The sequence below is a fragment of the Mercenaria mercenaria genome, unplaced genomic scaffold (genome assembly GCF_021730395.1).
Source record: "Mercenaria mercenaria strain notata unplaced genomic scaffold, MADL_Memer_1 contig_1202, whole genome shotgun sequence".
Taxonomy (NCBI): domain Eukaryota; kingdom Metazoa; phylum Mollusca; class Bivalvia; order Venerida; family Veneridae; genus Mercenaria; species Mercenaria mercenaria.
Window position 1 is genome coordinate 57,400 of NW_026459184.1, and position 11,890 is coordinate 69,289.

The 11,890-nt window shown below is 33.8% G+C and overlaps 1 protein-coding gene across 1 annotated transcript; it reads right to left on the minus strand.

Moving 5' to 3' along the window:
- Nucleotides 1-275: 275 nt before the first annotated feature.
- Nucleotides 276-8,568, minus strand: LOC128551517 (uncharacterized). The gene is made up of 7 exons (XM_053532406.1): nucleotides 8,289-8,568; nucleotides 6,190-6,245; nucleotides 5,392-5,613; nucleotides 5,110-5,228; nucleotides 4,192-4,199; nucleotides 2,900-3,109; nucleotides 276-340 (listed from the first exon to the last, which is right to left on the minus strand). Exons 1-7 carry the CDS (start codon nucleotides 8,566-8,568, stop codon nucleotides 276-278), a joined length of 960 nt encoding a protein of 319 aa, XP_053388381.1.
- Nucleotides 8,569-11,890: the final 3,322 nt, after the last annotated feature.

Here is an 11,890-nt window from a genome sequence, read left to right on the forward strand (position 1 = left end):
CTGTTACGATTGATTTAGAGAAATTTATAACATAACAAATTCGCCAAACCCATTTATTTCCTCACACATCAGGGTCAATCATGGGATGGGAATCCGGAACCCACCAGCAAGCCCATCCGGGGCAGTGTGATTCTAGCTTATGAGGATCGGAAATACGGATTGAACTATATTTAATACTTTTCAACTAAAACGTTTCTACCCGATTCAAATTCATTTTCTCATCATACACGAATATGCAAGCAATTCTATGTATTAATTATACCGTATTGCTGTCTTTAACTTTCCACATCACTTTCCTCCAAATACTCCATTCCTATCTTCAATATCTCACTGAATGCAGCTAAAATAAAGGAATTGCAAAGGTCATGATTATAATGTTCTGTATTTTACGACATTCCTAACATTCTAGTCAGTGCAGTAGTTTTGTTAGCAGTATTTTCTGTCAAACAAATATTTATGACAATGCTGAGAATATTGTCATTAGTTTTCACTGTTATGATCAAATGGGGTAAAACGATCTTAAATATTACTGTTCGTGTCTTTGCAGGTTATTTTTTGTTTCATCAAAACTGTAACAAGGGTAGTAGTTCTTAAATCCCACCAGGACTGAGCTATTTTGATTTCCGTCTTCTGGCCTGTTTCGTCGGGCCATTAAGGGTGTTTCCCTTGTTGCTCTGTCTTCTGCAAAGGCATTGAGTACATGCGTTTTAGGTTCTTAAGGATTGTATTTTTATATCATATCTACAAGGGCATCTTTGTATTTTACATTACATACCTTCTGTTGCCTTTACGTATGTTAGGGTTTCACCTGGCGGGGATTACTTTTATTTACACTGTCTTGTGACTTTGGAACATGGTGGGGGTAAGAGTGAGGTAAGGTGAACCATAAACCGGTTTAAACTCCCCAGTGGTGGTTTTGCCACTGACCGTTCCAAGGCGGTGCCCCAAAGTGTTCCTGTATGTGTTTGTTTTGTCCTTTTGTGTTCATTTTTGTGTGTGGTGTGTGAGAGTTGTTCGTGTGTGTCTTTGGGGAGGCTGTGTTTTTTTAACGCTGCTTTCCCTGTTGGATATTCTTCCTTGTTTTTATAATACCATAGCCATAGTCAACAGGAATATCAAGGTAATAAATGTTCAAATTCATGTTACATAGCATTCTACTCGACAGTTTTTTACAGCATCATACAACTGTTTCTTTGTCTCGACCATATAAAGTATGATCATACGGCAGCCTACTAAAAACATCATCTCATAGTATTGAAATATGCAAATTTGGAGGTTCTTTCGTGTATTATATATTTTTGAATTGTATTTTTATTCCCATTTTATTGCATTAAGATAAATTGAAAACAGGAATATCTCCATTGATGTTTTGCGTCATTTATAGAGATATAAACTATTTCATACATTTTTTTCATTGCTGGTGAGTAATCTGTCAAACTTTGAGAATTAACACAAATGTAATTTATTGAAGCATTTAGAGTTTTCGTCCAGTATATCATTGAATACGAGGGGTGTTTTGTAAAGTATCAGGAAAAGTCTCATAACTGATTCATTTATTTGGTTATTAAAATGAAAAAAGTGATTCTTTGATATATTTTGTATATAATCCGAAAAAAAAAATGATACAAAATGCGCTAATGCAAAATTAACTGTCACTATAGCAACGTCGGGAGACGTTGAGCGGGACAAATTCGGCAACTTGCGAAAATGTCAAGTGTTTATGTACCTTTAAAGAGTACAGAAAGACATGTTCTCGACGTCAAAAACTGCCTAAAATATACGTGCATCTTTCGAGCCCATTGTCATGGGCTGAAATCTGACGTCATTTCCGTAAACAACGGAAGTACAGAACATTCGTCTTGCTGAAGCCGTCAATATGGCACTTGAACAGCTATATTACATAAAGAGAGTTGGGAATAGCTACAGTGAAGCATCCTGTATATTTCCTGAATATAGCTTCGTGTGATTTCTGGCTCTTTCCGACCTTGAAATCAGAGTTGCGCAGCAGTTGGTTTGACGATGTTGATGACTTACACGGGAAACACTGCGTAAAATTTCAAAGCAGCATTTCAGGTAATCCTTTGACAAGTGGATTTGTAGGCTGGAGAAATAGGTATCATGCAAAAGCAAATATTTAGAAAAGATGTAAAATTCAGATGCCATATTCCCGTCATGAGTAGTTTGCCCCTCCCAACTTTACCCAACGTACTGTAGTGACTGTAGATTTTGAAAGAATGCAATTTGTATCATTTTAACATTTTGATTATGTACAGATTATATTAAAGTAACACCTCCAGAATTTTCATTCCAATGACCATATAAATAAATAAGTTATGAAACTTTTCCGGACGCTTTCCGAACACCGCTCGTAACCTTTAAGTTAATCTCGAGTAAGGAAACAAATGATAACTGAGACAATTTCAAAAAGCTTTGAAATTTTATTGTTATGATCAGAATTTCTCACACGTTATCTATTTCGGGGTGGGACGGAGGGATTGAGTAATTGATTAAGCTTGCTTTTTTAAACCACTTTTTCTGTCATCACTTTAGGTTCACAATACGAGCGATACAAGGAAGCCATTAAACTGACTTAACGGAAAGACAATGATTCTACCCAGAGTGCTAGTCCGCATTGGCCCCTTTTCTCGTCCTCAACAATTAAATGTTGGAAACGCGCAATATCAGCAAATTTAATAACCAAACGAGCAAACTCGTGTATTCTGCTATATACTAGGGTACAGTTGCTGTTATGTTTTATTTCAGGGGATGTTTTAACAGAACAGTAAACGACTTTTTAAAACCGTAGTAATCAAATCATTTTTGTAATACTAAAAGGAAATTACACAATTTGTAAATGATTTAAATTTTATGTTTTCACAAGATACACAACATCTCATACCTATTAAAAGAGCATCAGCTTGAAGATCCACTGCAGTTTCATGAACGTAATTAACAACAGGAAAAATTACACTCTGTCTCAGCTTAAAAAGGTCCATGAGTTTTTCTTTGCACTCTTTAACGGTTTTGCTACCAAAAACACGGCGCTTGGCTGTCATTACCACTTGGTTGTCCTTATCGCCCTTTGTCAAAACGACTATGTATGGAATATCTGAAAGCAAAAATAATATTAAGCATTGTAGACACTGGCACTTAGGGTCAGGAATCCCCACCATCCTCCGTCTCTGCCGACTGTTAGCAATATAATACGTAGTGAGCATAAAACGGTTTTTGCTACAACTTCAGTATATTTTAAAGCTGCAGTTTTACCATAAATTCTCTTCAAAGGTAGAGGTTGGTATCTGTGAATTTGATACTGGGAATAATAGCTTGTTCTTGACCCCCTTCTTTGTATCTAGTTTTAAGTTATCATTAACTGGGTACTGAAAGCAATACCCTTAAGACTATATGTAACCAGCTCATCACTTCCCATGATGAAAGTTCAATTTGCATACCTGATTAAGATATGCGCGGTACAAAGCAGGGATAAGATCCATACGAGTGAAATCGATTTATTTATGATACTTTTTTTATCTCTCGTCGCAACCCGAATATCAGTTGCAGGAACCAGTGCCGTTTGACAGAACGGTTATACACCCATTGATTGATAACATGGATTCAAAATCTTAATGGACTATTATTTCTTAGTGTAAATTTCTCAGATGCAAGTCTTTATCGTTTACAAGCAATGATAGTACAAAAATGGATTATTTAACATGTTGAAATCGTAAATAAACCCACCCATTTTTATGACCGTCAATGTATTATAGTGCTAGAGATATTGGTTACAGTTTGCAGGGGTGGAGAAATATGGAGGTCCCTGACCAAAGTGCCTGTGTCTGAAAATTGCAACCCTTTCAGGGTTTTGATTTTGAAATGGCATTCACCAGTCGAGGAAGTAATTCATTGTTAAGACGTATTTGCAGTATCAATAAATTTTGTAAAGTTTTGCTGATAAATCGAGTTGTTCCTATTTCTATCTGTTATAGATACATAATGTACTCTATAAATTATAGCTTTCGCTTCTTGGGTGCAAGGATATTGACCTGTAACTGTCAATTTAACAGTGTCTTAATAAAAATCTTATGTCGCTCTGTAAGTACAGGATGAACCGTAAAAATGAAAATATGTTATATCAGTATTTGCAGACCAGTATCTGGTTTGTACCAACAGTAAAAAGACGCTAAGCATAACCTTTACAGCTGTAACAACATATATTATTATTAAAAGTTTGTTTGCAATACCTTCTTTTGAAACAGTATTTATTAATGTGTCTATTGTGGTTTTCATCTTGTCGGTAAATCCTTCATTCAAAGACTTGCAGTCTAATACAACACAGACGCAATGTATTTTTTTCTGTTTGCTTTTCTCTTGTATGAGGTCCGTGGAGTTTTGTTCAATACCATTTTAGATCTAAAAGACAGGTAATCTCTACTTAAACAGAGCAGTATAACTATTATACTCATTTTACAACAATGATGGTCATTATGATCATTAATATCATACACAAATTAGAAAAAAGTACAGCCTTTAGGTTTATCGGATAATGTTGGCTGCTAGAATTTAAACAAATTGAGGGGTAAGTACGATTAAGACCAATGAAGAAATCATATATAGTGATAAATCAATGAACTAAACTCTTAGCTACTGGTCTGATTTGGTCCATAACCAGCCGAGTCCGAAATCATTTGGAGATGCACATTATTCACGATTTTTCCTATCATTCGCTTGCAAGTATGGATATGCTAGAACGCTTACAAACCAATCAGAGACAATGAACGATAATGACAACGGACGACGGCAATAACTCACTTGAGCTTAATATGTGTCCATGTTGAACCTCTATAATCGTCTAAGATTCAGATTTATGAAAATGTTTAATGGAGTTATCAATGTGTAGGATTGTATACACGAATCAATTCCTCTTTTATCTTATGTGGCTCCCTACATTAAAGTATTGGATGAGAAGTTTGGCATTTTAGTTGATGAAGTTTTCAGTAATTTATTATTTCAAAGACTACTTATACGATTTCATATACAGCATCTTTAGTTATGAATAGTGATCACTGATATACTTCATATTTGTTCGGCACAAGGCCCTTTAGAATGTACTTGACATGATCCACTGTAATGCCTCCCATTTCTTGAAATCCAGGTGTGTCTCCAAAGGATACGTTGATACTTTTGAGGCGCCCTGATTCATGTTTGTATTTGATCGGATACATCTGAAACTATGTACGAAGAGTTCAAATACTTACATAACATTACAATTTTAATAATTTACTATTAAATTATATTATACTTGAGTTTGAGAGAAAGTTACTGTCATTACACGTGACAAATTTGGAAATTATCAAAAGATTGTACCTTAGTTAACCAGCTAAAATTTAATACCTTCTCTGTGGAAGAGACGCCTTCGGGTCCCCAACTAGCCGAGCGTCCTCCCACCGCCTTATTTACAATATCATCCCTAAGTGTCGACGAAATCGAATCAATGAAACTTGATTTCCCAGAATTTGTCGGTCCGACGACAAGAATCCGTAATTTGCTGTCTCCGAGCTCTGACATTTCATCTTGCAATTTCTTCAGTGTAATTGTTTTTTCATTTAAATGTCTCTGAAAAATGATAAGGGCAAAGGAAAAAACACGTACTAAAATAATTTTAGACATGTTTTAGCTTTTAACTACTAGTATTTCAAAATATGAATCTTTTCCATCTTATCTTAACTGTTGTTATTCCAAAATAGGTAAAGTTACCATGTTTGCTGTTCTAATTGCAGTAATTAGAAAGGAATGTTGTCTTCCAAATTAAATGGGTATTTTTCTTTGGAATTAGAAGACACTGTCATACTAAGATCATATAAATTTATAAAATTATTACTGTGTATGTGTGTTCAGATTTAAGATTAACTTTAACGGGACCGTTATTCAGATTTTCGAGTGAGGCGTATGTTTTCTGTACCGATTTGATAAAAGACACTATGTGTATGATCGATTGTCTTCCGCCTCTGATTTATGTTGGGAAGTTGGACGTTAACATTTACTTACAGGTTTGTTTAGGTGCAGAATCTAGAAACGTTTTGGTTAACTTTCCGCCGTTTCATAGCTGAAATACTATTGAATCAAAACAAAAACAAAAAGAGAAATCTTTTGACCTCTCTTGAGAAGTTAAAATTATCATGTATATTTTACCAAAGGAGGTAGCCGTTTCTCTCGCTCTTCCCACTTGTCATTGCTTTTAACAATTCCTGGAACCGGAATATTTATTACATTAAGTATTTATCTGTTCTTTAAGAATTTCATCAAATATTACAGAAATATTGCATATCGTTTCTTTAACGTTTTGATTTCAAAGACATTGTTTGCAGTTAATCATCAAACGATAATGCCCTTTTATTTATAGCTGAAATACATTTCATTTGGCCCACATCATCATTTGCTCTTTGGTTCAAAAATTAAAAGTGTTAACGCCTTGTTTTAGTTTTGATGCCCTATTTTGTTTTCGTCTAGATGTGAGAAAGAACAAAATACAAAAGAGCTGTCTGTTGACAGTGGGCTCGATAATTCGAAGAAATTGATGTAGTTATGGGTTTCGAATTTCAAAGTTAGAAAAAAGTGAGTAGAAACGTTATGTACTACACACAGAGACTATGATGGAAAGCACGTGTTTAAAGTTCCGCTTAAGCCGATGCTAGGGGGCGTGAGAGGTGTTGCACATTTCATTACCTCTCATGAACAGACTCAATCAAACCGAGTCTATTATTATTCTTCTTGGTTGCATTCTTTGCTTCAAAGGATCTTTTCACAGATTTTATTAAAAACTTTAAAGCCATACATCAAACAGTTTAGACATAATATGGATAGGTACAGGAAACCTAATTAATTTCTATGTCAAAAACTCAAAAACAGCTTTAACTGTGCCAAAATATTTGTCCTAGTAAATGAACATGCCTACATATGGTGACTATGGTGGTTAATAATAAGTCAACGTTTCAAAGTAATATGTCAACATTGGAGACAAAAGATGGACTTGTACAAGAACATTAATAAATGATTTTCAAGCCCCAAAAGGGCCATTTTTTTCCAAACATCTTTGCTATATAATTAGATACCCTTGACTACAGATAAAAAGCTAACGCTGAAAAAAATGCCAAAGATTCAAAGGCACAAACCGTTACATGGTTAAAGTTTCAAAGCCACATGTCGAAAAGTTTTGACATCACATTGACTTTTACGAAAACTTAACAAATTATCAAGTCCAAAAAGGGCATTCATTTAGCCAAAATACTTGACAAAGCTATGTAGTCTTGCCTACAAGTAGAGACTATTAAGATAAGTAAGTTTTTTTAACTTTAAAAGCAATATGTCAAACAGTTTACACAATATATAAACTGGTACAGAAGACTTAATCAAGATGTGTAAGTCGGAAGAGGCCATACTTTAATCAACTCCTTAAGAAAGTTATTGAATAAAAAAAGTTTTACTTCGCAGAGAACATTGTATCAGTTAAGGTATCCTTTCTACAAATAGGTAACATTTCGGTCCCTGGTGACCCAATATTTTTTGTATCATTTGAAAGAGTTTTGTCTGCTGAACAAGAAGTAGTAAATAGGATGACCATAAATAATATGCAAGAATCATAACATTCATTTTTTGTCAGCGAAATGATAAATTTTACCCTGTAATTACTGTATTTCTTTTGAAGTATTGTTGAAAACTATAAAGTAATAAAACATCTGTTTATATTTTGGTCATGTAATCTTCATTTTCTTTTTCGGTGGACAATACACATTCAAACGATACCAAATTAAAAGCTTAACAGGCATCAACATTTGAAATATCAAATATATTATATTTTTATATCACTATTATATAGAACTTGCTTATTTGTGAATCAGATTCCTTAATACAACCCTAGATACAATATGAAAACATATACAAGTAAACATAATTCAAACATATTGTCTGCATATCTAAACCTTTTAGGCAAACAAATACTTTCACAACTCTATATTCTATGGTCTATTATCTAAAGTATGTCTGCAAGACTCTTAGGGCATAGGTTTTGATATATTAACACTAAGACCACCAAATGATATATAATAAAACACATATTTTCTGCGAAATCACAATTACTTAAAATGGCAGTTAAAGATCAAAAATGATATGTTTTTCAATTTTGAGAATGCAAATCATTATAGTTGTACATGATATCGTATTTAAATGTCTTCCCTATTACTGGGCAGTTTTATCTGTATGAATAAACTTTGAAAAAAAGAAGATATTTTTACCTTTGTTGTGCTGAAGATGATCCTGTATCATTTGAACCATTGTATTCAAGGCCTGGAGAGCCAAGCGATTTTTTCCTATACTAATATCACGATCGTCAATGTAGTTGACAATTGGGAATACATGTCTCATCTGAATACCTAAAGCTAATGACACCTCCTTTGTCTCATCGCGAGCTTTTGGGCTCTTATATACGTAATCAGCATCTTCATATATCTTTGGACAAAGCTGGTCGAATTTCGTCGCAACAGCTACCAGTGGTAAGCCTAGATATTTTATCATAACACAGGATTGAGTTACAGTTTACTAAAGATTTAAAGCTAATTTTCAATAGAATTTCAGTTTTGCTATGACTAATGTACAGTGGACCACCAAACCAGTCAACAACTGTCAGGGAGAGAAGGTCCTGCGATTTTAGGTCCGGCTCGATCAAAACCTATATGCTATACGTGAATTCTAATGCAATATTTAGTGTAATGCCAATTTCTTTAAAATTACTTAATTAGCACTTATGAAATTTTACACACATTCTAGAATATTTATCATCAATATCATGTCAGCAGTAGAGTAAAACGGAATGATGCAATCATATGATTTTATTTATCTTTATACCTCATTCCAATTGACCTATAGTGTGTCGGTACGTCTCAAAGCCCGAGAAACAAACAACTAATTCCTATTAAATCAAAATAAAAGATAAATAGCTTGCTCACCTGAAACACCGTGTTTCACATTAAATACATTTTTTGCTTCACGAGGTTCAAAGTGCATCGGATAGTATATTCTTTTCCCCCGTATTCAATGTGTAAATACATAGATAAAAATGCTTGTTTTATTTTTTAACCAAAGGACTGGACTTTTGGTAATAATGATATAGTTACAGAACATTATATATTTTAAGTTGCGAATCGAGTTCTTTCTGCAAGACTTAGGAATATAACAAGTAAGCAATTCTCTTTTTATAGTAATTACAATCATGTGAACATTTGATACTATTCAATTTTTATTTTTGAAATCTTCTTTGTATCATTTATTCAGTACGTTGTGCGAAATTCTAAAGTTTTCAAAGGTGAGGAAAATTGAATTTTGTGATAAAAAGTTATAATATTTCGTTAATGTTTGCCTGCAAAAGCTTGCAAATTAAATTTTCCTTTTAAATGATGCCCCGAAATGAAAATGGCGGGTAAAAAATGAGAAAGGTGCATGTGTTGTGTATTAGAACGACAATTTTGTGGAAAAATATAAAAAAAAATAACGCTCGTTAAAACTATTTTAGTATCATTTTATGTATTTTGTAGGAACGTAAGCTGCTTAATATGATACCAAAATCTCCTAAAAAATCGTTTTCTTCCAATGCACTGTCAGAGGATTCAGTATAGCATTCGAATTTACAAATCTGCCAATAGATGGATCATTAAAATTTTTGAAACGTCTGAAATGGTTTGACCAGTCCTACAACTAACTATCCTCTAAATAGCGCCAAGCGAGGAATCTACTAGTACCATTGCCACCACGCGTCCTGGTGCCAACCCGCAACTTTCCGTTCTGGAAGCAGGCGCTCTATCTCTAGGCTAATGAGGTGATCGCTGTACTATAGCAATTTGATTTAGTTATCATTTTTTAAAAGATTGGTTACCTTTATTCCGGATAACCTTTTTTATGTTATCAGCTTGTTTTTTTAACTCATGTGACTGCATTGAAAGTTTAGTTGTGTCTGTGACAAGGCAAACTAGGTGGATTTCATCATTTATTGTCGGATTCTCTCTCAAACTGACATCGGTCTGTTGGGTTGGTTGTTCCTTAAACTGAAACAACACAACTTGGAACTTACTACGTGTATATACGTTCACACTGACTTGCTTTTATAAAAAGATTGCAGCTAGAAAGCATTACAAATATTGATTATGTAAAATCTTTAATTGTGCAAGTAAGGACATTTGTAATATTAAAACCTTCATATACCAGAAGTTTCACATGTTAATTTATCAACTCGGCGGAATATTTTTATATACAACTATTTCAAGTGTGTTTGCACTTAAAACAATTTCCCGAAGTAGCCAAGACGACTTTCAAACTGTTACAAGTGAAACATTTTCAATACTTCCGTATCAAACTACACATAATATCCAAAGTACTATGAGTATTGCTAAATTAAGTTGGTAACACGTTTATGTGGTGGTAAAAAACAAAGACAAATGCCTAACAGGGAAAGTCACATTCAAAAACGCAGCATACTCAATTAACTAACAGAAAGTGACGTACAGATGACTTTCACACATAAACGCGTGCCCAATGAGACAAAGCAATTACACGAGAACAAAACAAACAAAATACAAAGTGGACATCATTGCCTGGAAACGGTCAGTTAAAAAGACGAATGGGGAGTATACACCGGATAATTGTCCACATCGCCACCCCTTTGTCCGAGACATGTGACAATGTCACAAAGTCGAACATAGCATAAATTAAACTTTTCCTCGCCAGAAGGCATGACATATTAAACAATTAAACACAAACATATTGTTGTATAAATTCAAATAAAAAGCAAATTTTAAAAGCATGACGTTACAGTGTACTTAGTGTCTTTGCCGAAACCAGAGCATCAAAAGAAACAACAGTAGGAGCCTGGCGATAAAGGCAAGAAATGATAAATCATGGTTGGATTTGTCTAAAATAGCCGCCGGTTTCTTTTTGCCACGCCGGTATTTGGCAAATTCAGCCCATATTTATACGCTTTTTACAAAAATGAAAATTGCCTTAAATTGTTACATTAACCCACCTATTTTAAAGTTAGTATGTTTTGATATGATATCATTACTAGTTTTTTGTTAATCAGTACGAGAAAATTACATTTGCCATGGCAAAAGCGGTTTTGCTATGGCAAATCGGTCTTTTGCCATGGCAAAATATCTTGCCATGGCAAAATTATTTTCTTAAAAAGTGATTTTAACTATTTCCAAACGAATGTATTGGTAGAAATATGTTGTTTCATATCGATAACTCAGTTTTTTTTATTTTGCCATGGCAAAAACTGGCCATGGCAATTTTGCCATGGCAAATTTCTGCCATGGCAATTTTGCCATGGCAAGTTTCTGCCAAGGCAATTTTGCCATGGCAAGTTTCTGCCATGGCAACTTTGCCATGGCAAGATTCTGCCATGGCAAAATTTTACCATGGTAAGTTTGCCATGGCAATAAAAAAAATTTCAAATATTTTAAAGGAAGTTTGATAATTTTAGTGATTATGAAATACAATACTGACAGAAACAGAGAAGATTTTAGATTTCTTGGCACATTTAAATCAGCAAGAACAGAATCTTGCTACATAGATTGTTTCACCATTACTGGGGTAAATGCTGATTGATTTTCAGCATGTATTTTTTTACTTCCTTGTTTTAATGAATGAGAATGTATGAAATGTTTTTGTAATATTACATAACAGTGACCGTGTGCCATATATTTTTCTATTTAGAACAATACAAATATTACTTAAATTACAGAACATATCTATTCATCAAATAAGTAAGTTTCTTTCGTTTATGAAATATAATATTAGTTATTATCATAGTATCCTGGTCTTTGATGTTATATATGACTCGAGAATT